At 38.5% G+C, this 15475-nt stretch overlaps 1 protein-coding gene across 1 annotated transcript in view; it reads right to left on the bottom strand.

The window, feature by feature from the left end:
* Positions 1 to 15475, bottom strand: part of arhgef2 (rho/rac guanine nucleotide exchange factor (GEF) 2) — a 97640-nt gene that overhangs the window by 75141 nt on the left and 7024 nt on the right. The window contains exons 2-7 of the mRNA XM_017691787.2: positions 11018 to 11119; positions 9150 to 9421; positions 6653 to 6827; positions 4731 to 4842; positions 2977 to 3016; positions 2704 to 2857 (exon numbers count right to left, since the gene is read on the bottom strand). Of these exons, the coding sequence (XP_017547276.1) occupies positions 2704 to 2857; positions 2977 to 3016; positions 4731 to 4842; positions 6653 to 6827; positions 9150 to 9421; positions 11018 to 11020 (756 nt within the window). The 5' untranslated portion in view covers positions 11021 to 11119. The remainder of the gene's footprint in view (positions 1 to 2703; positions 2858 to 2976; positions 3017 to 4730; positions 4843 to 6652; positions 6828 to 9149; positions 9422 to 11017; positions 11120 to 15475) is intronic.

Here is a 15475-nt window from a genome sequence, read left to right on the forward strand (position 1 = left end):
AAAGCACCCCAGCATTGAGCAGCAGAGCAGCGGAATTGCATTGGAGTGATTAAGTTCTGTCCAATATCTTTAAGATATTAGAGATATTTGCTCCAGAACTGATCATCCAAAATTAGTACCTGACTCACTAAAGCTCTTGTGGCAAATCCTCACAGTTACTGTAGCAAAAGAGAACAAACTTCCTATGATTTCAGAAGAAAAAGCTGGATGTTTTCTACAATGTAGACTAGTATAAGACTATCTTAGAATTAGTATACAAGATATCCCAAAGGGATTCCTATGCTATGCATGAGATTAGCTGTGCGCTATTATATTGACTATAAACACAAAAAAGACACATGGTTGCCCTCTTCTGGTCAAACCAAATCAACACATCAACCTGCAACAACCTAACAGGCGAAAAGAAAGCACACTGCTGTTTCGTTCCACAGTAATAACAGTGGGCTGATGATACTTTCAAATCTCTGAACACCTTCCGAGACCAGCTTGTTCCATCAACAACAAACCAAGAAATTTCGCTGCTTTTGAAGCCGTGCCAGGGCAGAATTCCCCAGTCATGATATGAAAAACCACATCGCACAGCAACCAAAGGCAGCTCAGATGCCCCCGCAAGTCTTTCAAAGCATTCAAACGCTCATAAGTAATTAAGAAGTGCTCCTTGTAACGTTGTGGTTTGACTTTTCTTCACTTTATTGTTTCATCCCATACATGGTGTAAAAAAAAAACAAAAACATGCAGCTTCCTCTGCACTCTGAACATTGCGGAAGGGGAAGTTCCCTTTCTCTCACTCTCCAATTCAATTCAAGTTACAGCCCTGCAAAACAGTTTATATTAGCATCTAAAGCAGTTACAGGAGCTCATGCAGTTAATCATGTAACTGTAATTATAATTCTACTGAAATTAATGCCAACATGAGATCTTATCATACAAATGTCTACATGGATCTACTTCTATATTTCAGTCTACAGTGGAATGTCATTTACCATATAAAACAATCTACTGTAATTGCATTAAGAAGCATATATACAACGTATGTCCAAAAATGTCCACTATCCAGACAGTGATCTAACTAGTGAACTGAGTTACCTTCAGCTTCGCCCATCATTGGTACAGTTGTTCAATCGCACATGCACAGCTTGTGTAACCTCCACATAAAAGTTCTGACTAAAAGAATGGCTCTAAAGCAGCTGCACAGGAGCCCAAGGTCACCATGCCCAATGCCAAGCATCAACTAGAGCGGTATAAAGCTGGTGCAGTGGAGCTGCATTGTCTGGAGTGATGGTGCTCCAATATCTTTGGGATGAGCTGGAGTGATCCAGAATTGATCATCCAACATCAATACCTGACCTCACTAACGCTCTTGTGGCTGAATGCAATCAAATCCTCACAGCAAGTCTACAAACATTTAGACATATAGTCTGGCATACACATTGTCATGAAAGCTCTGGTGATAAATGATAAGAAGAAGTGAAAATAAACTAAACAGAAGCTAAATATGTCTCTACTGAAGTTGAATTACTGAACTTGAAAAGCATCAGACTGAACCGAGGAGCGGTCAAACTGCAGCGGTACATTTTAGGACATCCTCCGGCCTCAGAGTCAGCTTTCAAACAGTACCATGTACCCACAAGCAGACCAGAAGATCACAGGATTTTGTTTACTTTAAATTTTTCTGTAATATATATTTTTTCATGATATATGTGGATGGAAGAGACACATTCAAGAAGTATCAGCACTATATTGTGAATATATATATATATATATATATATGTTACAAATTTTGGAATGAAAATCATTGTATATACATATGGTACAAGACTGTAAGGGTTTCTGAACCCTTCAGAATTCTTAACTTTCTATATAAATCTTTCTTAAAATGTGATTAGATCTTCATTTAAATAACAGCAACAGACGAAAAGGACCCAATGCAACAAATGATGCAAACAATTACATAGTTTTTCATAGATTTACTGAACTAAGCGATTTTTCCTTTGCTGGAAAAAGTGTGTGAACCTCTAGAATCATCACTATGGGGTTGTTTTTGCCACCATTAGACCAGGAGAGTTTGCCATCAATTGTTGGTACTATGAAGTCTGGACTGTATCAGGAAATTCCACTGGAGAATGCCAAGGCTTCATTAAAAACAGTGACTCTAAAAGCACCAGTCTTTCTACCAAAGAATGGCTGAAACAGATGCTTTGAAAAGGCTGAGTCAAAGCCAAGATCTTAATGAAGTAGAAGTGTTGAGTAAGAACTGATCTGATTGAGTTTATGCAAGAAAGCCAATCAACATCGCTGTGTTGAAGCAGTTCTGTAGAGAGCAATGGGTCAAAATTTTTCCAAATCAATGTGACTGATCAACAGTTCCAGGAAACATTTGGTGGAGGTCAAGGGGGTCAAACCAAATACTGAAAGCCGAGGTTTACACACTTGCCAACCAAGACGTTTAATGCTGGATCACTTTTTTTTAATAAATGATTGAAAAATGATGAAATGCTTTGTGTTAATTCTTTCACTGAGTTCTCTTTTTCTAGTGTTATTTATACCCATTTATACAGAAATTTAAGTAAAAAAACATTCAGAAACGTTCTAGCACCACAGTATATATTCACATAACACTATAACATAGTATCAAATGCAGATCTAACGTCTCAAAAATTATGGTGACACACTGATTATTTCCCAAAAACAACTGTGTCTTACCTTGCGGTTGCCGGCCATCTTGCCCAGGAAGCTGAGACTGCGTACCAGGGAGCGCAGGCTGCCGGACTTCTCCCCACTCTCCACCCTCTGAACCCCCTTACCCTCCGTCCTCTCCTCACTCCTCCACAGCTCTCCACCCAGCTCTGCATCCACACTGAAGCACAACACCACACACAAACATTCACAATCGGCCCCGTCGGAGAGCGCTGACTTACCATGGTCTGAATTAATCTCTCTGATCTTACTGTGCTCAGAATTAAAGCTGATTCTTACCTCTGTGTGGATCCTCCAAGTAGAGAGTTGAGGGAAGATCCTGTGGGGGTAAAAAAATGCAAAAAACTCCAAATCAGTCCTGCGATTAAGTCCTTAAAACGTAGTGAACATCCTACAACCCCGTTCTGAAGAGTCCACTCTAAATCAGTGAAGCTTTAAGTCATCCTGTTCCAGGTCCAAACAGGTTTTTGTACATATTACAATAAAAAAAAAAAAAAGCAACAGAACCAAAAGAGCCCTTAGAAGCTCCGTTAGAGAAGAGAAAGGAGAAAGAGAGGGATGTGAGAAATGACCACAGTGCATAGCTTCAGGGCGCTAATGACAGACTCAGCAGAACAAATACAGGAAGACCGCTTCCGCATAACTGCACATACACACACACCATAAAACACACAGGCGCACAAATCAAGATACTCGAACACACCGTCCCAAGACGCTGCTCAAATCTACTGCCTGATGAAAACACAATTTCCTCAGTACAGACACACATATCGTCTGGAGAATTCATCAAAGAAGGAGATGGGAAGCTTTCCTTTGTGTGTTAGCCTCATTCTACACAGGGCGTACCCAAACTTTTTGCATTGGGGGCCAAACTGTGATGCTTGTGGTGGGCTGAGGGCCAACAAGACAGAACAATAAATAAATAAAGATGTTTATAAAAATATACTGTACATCGTCTTTTGTTACTACAAGAAAAATATAATATTTAATTGCTTATATACAGTATGGGTGGGGAAAAATATAAATTCATAAAGGCATCATGATTCTCAAATCTGAATTGAGTCATGTGGCAACTAGTTGCAAATGAACAATCACCACCACAGTTCTTGCCAAAACAAGCAAGTTTAAGTAAAGAGTAATTGTGTTGATGTAATATATTTTATTCATGTGCAACCACCTGACACATTCAATCATGAAGCGTTTTCTTCAGTGGACTGTAAAACAAACATTTGTGGCAGAGACATCACAGGTCAGCTTGGAAGTGGATAGAAAATGCAGGATCTTATCTGATATATGCCTGTTTACAGTCAGTTTCATGTATATAAAGTCAAAAAATAGTGTATATGAAGTAAAGGGCCCAAAATGATAAACTACGCATATCCTTCTTAAGAACACAGCTTTGTTTCACAACCTGCTCAGGAGACAGTAACCAGGTGAAAATGTGACATTATTTTTTTCACACTCTATTTGATTTTTGTGAACTTCTGCATACAGCATTAACTCACTGACCAATCACATTTGTCTGTGGTGTTGGCATGGCAGCATCCAAGCTGTTGAACTGGCTGTTTTCCAACAACTGGAATGCTCAAACAGGGCTCAAACTGGACTACAAGCATCTGAATTAAACATGCAAGCAGAAGTTTCAGCTTTTAAATGAAGCGACAAAGCTCAACGTTCTCAACTCTCACTTTTAATAGCAATTTCTAACAGTTAACTGAGTGCAAAACAAAATATAGTGCCTTCAAGTTCCTCCCAAACATTTTGATGAGATTTGTGAGGATGGGTAATTTTTATTGATAACACTAGTTAAGTTAAATCAATGCAAAAAGATCTATGCAAACAGTTTCCTTCCAATTTTTAAGCAGGCATAAGGAACATTTCATTACTTACAGTATAACATGTAAGAGGGTGTGAGAGAAACAGATAAAACAGCAGATCATGCTGAAGCAGTATCTCTTTGACAATCATAGTGAGATGTTATTAGTCCGCTCTCAGACCATGCACTGTTGACTTTAGCACCGTGGCTGGTTTACCTTGGACGTGAGAGCACAGGCGGTGGTTGGCATGGGCTGGTTGGCATTTGCTTGGTATGGTGAAAAGAGACGGCACTGATACACTGTAGTCCTGCAGTAGAGTGGACTGCTTCTACAATACACAGAGCAGCACGCAAGCATGAGTGCACAGAGTATACACACGTACGGTACGACCCACTTAGATACTCCAGTGCACTCCTACAACAAACATATATATACATACATGCACACCTTTAATACACAAGTATGACTAATCTTGCACCTTTTGCTTTAATGGGAGAAGTTTGTGTGCTGAAAGAGTTGTCTGGGGGTCACGCTTTGACCTGTACAGTCCATTTCCACTACAGACGTTCAATTCCGTTCAATTCAGTTTAGTTCAGTTCAGTTTAGTTTAGTTACTTCAGCATTGCACAAGACTAAGCATTTATTACTAAAGGTATGGTCCCAAAATCTTATACACTTATAATGTTTGTGTGGTTTTATGTGCCAAAAATATTATTTTAAATAAATAAATTTTTAAACCTCTCCATTTGAATTAAACTGGTTTTGTTACTGAGCTTTTAAGACTGACATGTAAATGAATAAATAAATGTTTTTATTGGCTGGCTCTATAAAAAAAGCAGCTCAGGCTGAAACCTTCCTTATAACCTCATCATGAATGGTCTGAGCTAATTGGCTGTAGGCTAAACAGGCATATATGACTGTAAATGTGTTTTCATGACATCACAAACAATGAATTCCAAACAGATTGCGTTTAAATGTTTATTTTCCATATATTTGGACCAAGTGGAATAGAAGTGGACATTCTAAGTGGAATAGAAGAAGAATTACTACAATTTAAATTTGATGAAAATTTACTATACTATAAAAGTCTCTATGTCAGTATAAAAAAACTGACACTATTTTTACTGGTGCAACATGCAAATTGAAATAAAAGGAATGTGATATGAATTGGTTGACAACATTGCAACAGCAATAGAACTCTAAAGAGTTCTTCGATAGTGGTCACACAATGTGTGATAATTCCTTTAAGCTCTACCATGAATTAGGGTTGCATAATGTATTATTTGGTATTCATTCATCAGTGGTTTTTAATGTATTGTAGAACACATTGCAATCACAATATACCTGCATTTTGTGTAGCCTTAAAGGGGAATTCCACCATGTTTTCCAAATTTCTCAGTAAATAAATGGTTAAGATGTAAACGGTCATTCAGAGAGGTTTGGTGTGAAATGCTCCATTCTAGAGAAACAGTGGTGGTGTGGGAACTAGACACTTGACAAAGTTAATGCCTCTAAAAGCTCCGTTACAGAAAGTTATTACACAAATGTTGAAGAACGGGCTGCCTGATGGGGGAAACATTGTTTTATGATAGTTTATAGAAGGTTTGCATTTAAAACATCCATCCATCCATTTCCTAAGCCGCTTCCCCGTCAGGGTCGCGGGGGGGGTGCTGGAGCCTATCCCAGCAGTCATCGGGCGGAAGGCAGGATACACCCTGGACAGGTCCGCCAGTCCATCGCAGGGCAGACAGACAGACACAGACAGTCACTCACACACTCACACCTAGGGGCAATGTAGCTTGTCCAATTGGCCTGACTGCATGTCTTTGGACTGTGGAAGGAAACCGGAGAACCCGGAGGAAACCCACGCAGACACGAGGAGAACATACAAACTCAACACAGAGGCCGGGGAATCGAACCCAGGCCCTCCTTACTGTGAGGCGACAGCGCTACCCACCACGCAACCATGCCGCCTGCATTTAAAACAGATATGTTCAAATACATCCATGGCTCAGCGGTTGTTGCAACACAATACAGTATCTAAAGGAAAAGGAACCGTTTGACATCAAACCACTCTGACTGTTTACATAAAACATCGAGAAAATTTGAAAATTCCTCTTTGACACACTATGTCTCACCTCCTTGAGAGAGAAGAGCTGGGAGTCAGAACCGGTTTCCTCCTCAGTGAGTGACAGCAGAGACTCCAAATCCTCACTATAGTGGGTAATGGGAGCCCGCCTTGGGTCCCGCCTCCCGAGACCCCCACACTGAACCCTCTCCATCTCTAGAGGGTCCAGAGCCTCAAGACTCACGCTGAAAGAGGAGGAAAGAAAGATGAGTTTCACGCTTTGAGTTTTAGTAAAGGAGGGTGATGTATCTAAAACAAGATTCTCCCAATATATTATAAGTATCATGATATTTAGCTTTCAGTGAAATTTGGAAGAAGTTGAAATAGATAAAATGCACCACCCAAAAAAGGCTACACAGACTACATGCAGAATTTTTCAAATTCAATGTATGTGAAAGTATATTAGGAGGGAAGAGCAGGAAAAAATGGGGAAAAATATTAATAAAACAAGATGAATGCATAATGGGCTGAGAACAGCTACTTAACAGCTTAACTAGGTGTTGCAGTTTACAGGCTCTACAATTGGTCTAAACCTGTCTTTTATATGATACATGCAGTTCTTATATGCAGAAACACTGATGATACTCATGATATACTCACAAAAGTGTGTCATGATGGAATTGATCAAAATAACAATGACTGCCACTTTGCCTGACCCTTCCTTCATTTTTTTCAAGTGACAAGACAATGATTAGAGACATTGACTGTTTCTGCTCTTCAGACAGAAAATCTCTCTTCTATCAGCTGTCAACTTGCTCCTCCACTCCTAAGAAACTCTTCTAAACAGTACTCACATAGATACAATAATGACCCTGATCCCACACTTTGCCCCTGAATAAAACCACTGCACAAATTACAACTGCCAGCACCGCCAGTGCCAAACAGACCACTGTAGATATCACAAAGTAGGCAAACGCAAACAAAACTCCCAGTGCAGCGACTGCTATAAGAGCAAATACAGCAATCATGACCCGTAAAAGGATGTTCTCCATTGTGCCCTAAAGCAACACTGCTGCTCTATGTTGGTCTGTGTGAGGCAGCACAAAGCTTGACCTCTGTTCAGTCTGACAATAGAGTTCAATGTGAGCTGGAACAAAGCAGCGAGAGAGGAGGTGGACAATGGGGACACAGAGCTCTCTCTCAGGTTCTGCCCTGCCCTCTTTCAGTACCTCCTTCTAGGGAAAAAGTCAGGATGAAAGTGTGCAGGAAAATTTGGGATCATTTCAAAAGAAGCACTTTCTGACTGGAATATCCTTGGACTGACACGAAAAACTTTTTTTTTTTTTTTTTTAAAGTACAGGCACGCAAAATTATTGAATTATTATTCATGGTAATGATTCAATACTGTACCTTTCCATTCTTTCACTCTATTTAAAGGGCCTATATCTTGATTCCTCTCTCTACTTTAAATGACATACTATTTGAAGCAGTATGTGAACAACATTGTTAAAGTTTCAGAATATATCATTCACTCCCCAATCCATACTGACCATATGGAGAAATATATATAAAAACTGCAAAAACGGGCCATTTTGAATTAATTGTTTTTGTAATGTCACAAAACCAACAGGGTTTTTGAACCCATGCAGCCTATAGAGGCCCAGTCCCACCAATTCATGCTGAAGTTATAAGGAGTGTTTCAATTGCTTTTGCAGTGAGGCGCAATACAGGGCAGCCAATCAAAAATGATCAAGAAAAAAATTAATCATGACTGTTTTTAGTACATAAACCTCCATACTAAAGCCTACATACTAAACATTTAGGCTAACAGTTTTTTAGTTGTATTCTTGTATTTAGTTGTATTTTTATTCTGTACTCTATTAAGCTGGAACAATATAAATACATTTCTGTGTTCAATCTAACACACAGTAATTGTTTATCATTAACCTGGAACCATATAAATGCCAAATTTACAATACTTTGTATTTTTTGATATGCTATTGTTTCATATCGAGCATTGTTATTCTTTGGTATTGGTATGGTAGTCAAAATTCTGGTATCGTGATTAAGCTTCTCTAAATGAGTTTCTCTTCAATGAGTCCGTTTACTGCTTTGATTTGCCAGAGCATCTGTACTTTCTAACGCCTCAAGGGGGCATTATTCAAACTATAATGCGTGCCAGGTGAGCAAAATTTGCATAAAATGAAATAATCTCACAACATCAATTGCAAATTGTGAGGAAAACTGAATTACAGAGGTTAAAATAAAAACAAATACTGTACATGTGGTCACCTCATTCATCATCAGCCTGTACAGAAACCAGCTAATTAAGCCTACGCTGAATTATATGCTGGATTATGTGTGTGTGTGTTTGTGTGGACATGTAGAATAATTTCATGCCTAATAATTAAGGGCGGCCCAAAATTTGATATCAATATTTTGTGTATTATAATAAATACAATATAGTTTGACTGTATAGAGACATCAGTGATTTCTACTGCAATACTGGGCATCCTACAAATTCTACAAAAAGACTCGACATGTGAAAGAACAGTAGCACCCACTACCTGCGCTGCTCATATTGTGGGTCAGCGCTCAGCAGTGCCCCGGGCTGCCAGCTGTGCCTGCGGTTACGAGAGGGCTGTCCAAGCTGAAAGCCAGCGATGGACAGTCTGAGGCTCATCTTCCTCACTGGGAGAAATGGCGAGGGGCGGGGTGGGCGAGGGGATCTAGGGGAGGTGGGTGAGGCAGGCGGAGGTGCTGGACAGGGCACACAGTGAGCATGGGCCATAGTAGAGTCCAGGACACGGATACGACGAGGATGTGGGCTGCTGATCATCTGAAAAGAGAGAGAAAATCAAACATTGTTCAGCACCTTCAGCAGGGTCACACGTTCTCTCATTCTTATGACTTAACAGGTACTGGTTTTAATATTACATAATGAATAATTCATAGTTACTGTATAATACTTAGGATTGATGACTTAATAACAAGCCTACAATCTGAGGGATTATGCAGATTTACAGCAACTCATCTGGAATAATGCAGATTTATTTTTTGTTTCTATTTAACTGAAGAATTCATGAATGTGCTGAAAATATACGCTTGCACAAATGTGTACTCACATATTTCAATAACTGTCCACCGACTTCTGTTCTAAGTGTCGTTGAACTATTTTTTTTTCATTCTTCACACACATAACAAAGTTACTGTCTGTTTTAATTGACCATAACATATGGACTGGGATAGACAGATAAAACTGCTCTGGCCACTTGGGCCACAGAGTCATGGAATGTGTGGCCCCAAACATGTTTGGAAACATGCTTATAGTGCACATGTTCACATTCATCAGTTCCAAAAACCAGTCAAGTGTTGCTTTGAAACAAAAAATTATTTAAACTCTACATTAATAAGAAAACAAGCACACACTCATGACCATTTAGCAGTCTGGAGCAGCCTGGAGTTTCTCCGCAAGGGCTAAGCTATTAGCACGCAAGTCGCTTTTGTATGCGTCATTTAAAGAGAAGAAACGTTCATGAATCCACACCAGCACAATCTCATGAATGCATATGTTTGCAGTCACAGCTTTCAAAATGGGATGAAACTGTTTATAACCAAAAGTTATTGAGCTAGTTGTAATGTTTCATAGTTATATCATGAAATCAGTTCATATATAACATGCATGTAAGCTAAAGGTAACACAGAAAGTGGGTCTAGGCTACATTGGACTGTGTTTAACAAGAATAGCTCAGCAGCTGTCCTTTAAAACATCGAATGCCCTAATGCTACGTTAAAGGGGAAAAACAACTCCAAGGCAAATTTTATTTGTTCTGCATCATTAGTGGCCAAAATGATATAATCAATCTCAACCTCTGACAACAGATCGAGATTAGGATGAGAAATGCTGGAATGTTTCTTTAAAGTGTGCTAATGAGATGTTATCTAGGAAGCCCCTGCATACGTGTACATACTGCAAATTTCTCTTTTTTGTTTTAAATTATTAGAGTGTTTATTCTTTTACATAAATGGTTGCAACTGTAATAACTGCAAATGTCCCTCTGGGATCAATAACATATTCTGATACTGATACTGATTCTGATACAGAGTAGCTCTTACTTCTAAATTGTATATTGAATATTATTATTATTATTGGTAAATAATGTTGCTCTTGTGCAAAAACTCTGAATATCCACTCAGTTATTTTTTATTTTCGCATAATTTAGAAACTCCGGTTACTCTTTGCATTGTGTTAAAATTTCATGATGATTAATTAAACCTTGTACGTTAACTTCCAAAGCAACTTAGCAACACTTTTTCCTTCTCTTGCGTCTTTGCTATTCTGAAAACACAAAGTTTTAAGCAGCTCTTTCTTGCAACACTAAAACAAATGGCTATCAGAATGTGTAGATTACCAAATGTGTTATACCATACATACCATGTGCACCAATGCAGATTCTGTCTCAGTGGACCTTACTGGGTGAGTGTTGCTGCCCTCTAGTGACCAAGAGATCCTATGCACATTTCAGGGAGCAGGTTCCTTCAGGGCAGAAAATTTCAGTAGTCACAGTTTGTAATTACACGCTATCCACTTCAGGAATATAATGAACCAGTGTAGTTAGATGGCACGGAAAGCCAACAGCAAGAGCTCCTTGAGGGCATGAACAGGTGCCAAATGGCATAATTAGATAGGCTATAGGCTTTTATAAAACATATTTCTAATAAATGTTACTAAATATAGTCCAGTTCAGTTGTACTGTGCAGATTCTCCTCTCCTGGTAGCATGTATCTACACCGATCAGGCATAAAATTATGACCACCTCCTTGTTTCTATGCTCATTGTCCATTTTATCAGCTCCACTTACTGTATAGCTGCACTTTGTAGTTCTACAGTTACAGACTGTAGTCCATCTGTTTCTCTGATACTTTGTTAGCCCCCTTTTACCCTGTTCTTCGGTGATCAGGACCCCCATGGACCCTCACAGAGCAGGTACTATTTGGGTGGGGGATCATTCTCAGCACTGCAGTAACACTGACGTGGTGGTGGTGGTGTGTTAGTGTGTGTGTTAGCAGTGCTGCTGGAGTTTTTATTTTAGTGTAGTTGACTTTACGCTCCACGGTGAAATAGTTATCTCTAGGATAGTTACATATAAATACTTATTTTTGCTTCCTGTTTATGTTGAAACCTGATGAATAACAGGTAAGTCAGGTGTGACTGGTCCCTGCACTACTACAGCAAAATAAAAGTAGAAGTAAAACAATTACACAACAACAATCCAAGTGTCAACTGGAGGAGAAACAATTACTAGATCAGTATAAGGCTACATGACGTTTATAAAACAATCATTACAGCTTAGCAATATGACAATATTCATTATGACAACAATTGTTATTGTGATAAATTATGTCACAATACGCCTTTCTGAGTATTGTGGGTATCATCGGCACTGAAAGTACACAGAGTAGCTACATGGTTCACTACAAAAGCATAATTGGCCTGTTTAATTGAACTTAATGCAGTGCAGTTTGTAAAAAATCTAATAAAAATAATTGTAGTTGAAGATTTATTATTATTATTGTTATAGTATTTTTGTATTTGGCACTACAGATTCCATTTTGTATAGCATATTACATCTCAAAAAATAAATATCATGATTTATATCATGTATCATGAAAATGCCTTGAAATATCCAAATATAAAATTTCTGCCATATTGCCCACCCCTAAAACCCATCATGATTAATGACATAAACCTTCATAAACACTTATATAAAGGCTTATTCTTCCCGCAGCTTCCTGCAGAGGACTTTGGTACCCCCCCTCTTGAACGCACAATAGTCCCCCTCCTTTTTATTTTTCCCCTTTATTTATATATTTATAATTTTTTTATATTAATGTTTTGATTTTTCATTGTTTTTATTTCTTTATTTTCCTTTCATGTTATTTTATTTGCATATTGATTCACGATTTGAGGCTGTATTTTGTAGTTGTTGCTTTAGTACATTTGTCTTTGAATGTTTTATTTTGTATTTATGTTGTAAGACCTTTATAAAGCAATAAAAATAAATAAATAAAGGCTTATTCTAATTGGTGCCATCTGTCACAAATGCTGCTTCTGCCCATTCTGATGTTAAGTTGACTTAACTACTATGTCATGTGATTTTATCTGACATTGGGTTGTGTCGTGAGAGTTTTCTAGGGGAATTGACATAGCGCATGATAACAACTGACACTGTAGCTTAAAGTATAACACAGGGACTTGCTGTTAATGCTGTTAATCTTCAATCTTACAAATAATAAAATTAAGATTAAGATTAAGTGACCCTTATTAATCCTTCAACTGGGAATTTAACCTCCACATTTAACCCATTCGTGCAGTGAAACACCACACACACACACTAGTGAAGACAAACACTAGGTGGCAGTGAGCACACTTGCCCAGAATGGTGGGCAGCCCTATCTGCAGTGCCCGGGGAGCAGTTGGCGGTTAGGCGCCTTGCGCAGGGGCACCTCAGTTATGTACTGTCGGCTCAGGAGATCAATCAAGGCTGGTTCCTAACCTCCTGCCCACGACTGGAGCATAAATTACTTAAAGGCCACAAAAAATGCTCACTTTTGTTAAAACAGTCTAACTTGGCAAGCTATGTCATATTATCAGCATATCACTGTGACATGCACCATGCTACACTATTTCACCCCAGAGATTATCACAACAATCTAATGTCAGAAAATTATAATGTCATCTGACATAGATTTTATGTCAAGGTGACATCAAAGTTGCCAAATGCAACCTTTATGACAAACAATGCTTTCTGAAATAAGTGTTTATAAATGTTTATGTAGGTCTGTCGTGCTGGGCTTATGTAGGTGTTATGTAGCCTTTTGAACGCTGTCCTGTAGTAATGCTCCACAAAATCTTTAGGGTCATAAAAATACTTATATGGTTCTGTTGTAATTGGCCAAAATTCTGGGCAACATACTATGATTACAAAGGTTAAAATTGATCAAATTTAGTTCAGTGATTTTCAATTAAGAACAGTAGTTTAAAAAGTTGGTCATTATTGTCATAAATCAGTAATTTCGTGGATAAGCAGGAATTTTGTATTTTGAGTTTGAGATTTAAGAAGCTTTTGTTTGACAGCAATGACATTCTGATGACTTTAACCAGAGATGTTATAAAAAAAATGAATGGAAAAAAAAAAGAAAGTCATAAAGCTCAACATGCTGTTTGTTTGCGGGGAAAGTCCCAGCCTTCAGTTAAAACAGCCAATCAGCTTGGTATTTAAGAACAACTAAAAAACCCATATTTTTGTGTGTTATTGAGCCAAACACTGTAATTTATTTATGAGATTTTTGTTAGATTTTATCTGTGATTTCCAGGCTGTTTTTGAAGCAGTAATTTCACCTTCAGCTTCGAGTTCATAGGTCTCTCTCCATTCAGTAAGCACCTTGGTCTGTTGTTTTCACTGCTTATTCCCACTAGACCAAAACACTCAAGAGAGAGCAGTAGGGTTAATAGTGAGGCAAATAACATGGAGAAACTGGGCTGGAGCAGCAGGCCTTGCTGTGAGGATCCACTCCAAACCAGAATAGTTCAAGTTTAGAAGGTATTTCAGAATTTGTTTTTATTAATGTATTAAAGTTTATTGCTTGCAGTATGGCTGCATTACAATCAACTTGAAAAGTTAAGTAACAGAATTTGACATTAAAACTCAGTAAGTTAATAACACACACATGCAAAAAACACACTTTCTGAACAACACTGGTGAATCAGTTTAAGATGACAAAAGAAGAAATGTTATGATTACAGGATTTTGACTTTAAGTATTTAAATTAATTATTGAATACATTTTCCCATTATATCTTTGTGCTGCAAAATTTCATACTGACTAATAAACCTATCAATTAACTAACCATGTCAAAATCCACTGCCATACCCTGCATATCTATGAATTTCGATACTGCCCAGCTGCCAGTTGGACTGTGACTAGTGTTTTGAAATGCTATCACAGTGATGCAGTTCTACTTGCTGGAATCAACAAATGGTGCACACCAAACTGTATTAAAAGCATCTAATATTTCTAGGACAGATTCAGACTATGCAATACTTAAAATGCAATTAATTAAATTACCCCTGAAATCATCACAGCCACCAGAGACTCCAACACACAGCAACACCTAAAAAGACCTTGGACATCATAGCAACTACTAAGAACACCATAGGAACCAAAACAGATTCCATAGCAATGGGTTCGCAACACCCCAGCAACCATCTGGGATACCATAGTAACCGGTTAGAAACACCCTAATAGCTACCTGGAACACTATAGCAACCACATCCCAACCTTGCAACTACTTGGTGCACCACAGGGCAATCATCTAGCAACAACCTAGCAACCAGCAGAGATTCCACATCACAAACACCTAGTAACCACCTAATAACGCCCTAGCAACCACATGGAATGCCATACCAACTGCCTAGCAACATCCTGACAACAGCCTAGGATACCACAGCAACCAGCTAAAGCCACCCAAGCAACCTCCTGGAACACCATAGCAACCACCATGTAACATCCTGGCAACCACTAGTGATACAGTAACTGGTTACTAACACCTTATTAAGCACCTGGGAAATCACAGAAACCACCTGGCAACACCCCATCAACCGCCTGTAAAGCATTTTATTAGAATATTTTTTTTATTACTTGCTACGGCACGATGACCTATTCAAAAATTGGAGACCTTTAAGTGGGGCGTATTGTTGAAAGATTAGAAAAAATGTGGTTCAACTGAGCAGGAACGTGAACTAACAGGGCAAAATAAAAAAGATCAATATTTGATTCCGGTTGATGTTAAATATTAACTCACTATCTTATCAAATAAAATTTTCCCAGCT

The sequence above is a fragment of the Pygocentrus nattereri genome, chromosome 19, assembly GCF_015220715.1.
Source record: "Pygocentrus nattereri isolate fPygNat1 chromosome 19, fPygNat1.pri, whole genome shotgun sequence".
NCBI lineage: Eukaryota > Metazoa > Chordata > Actinopteri > Characiformes > Serrasalmidae > Pygocentrus > Pygocentrus nattereri.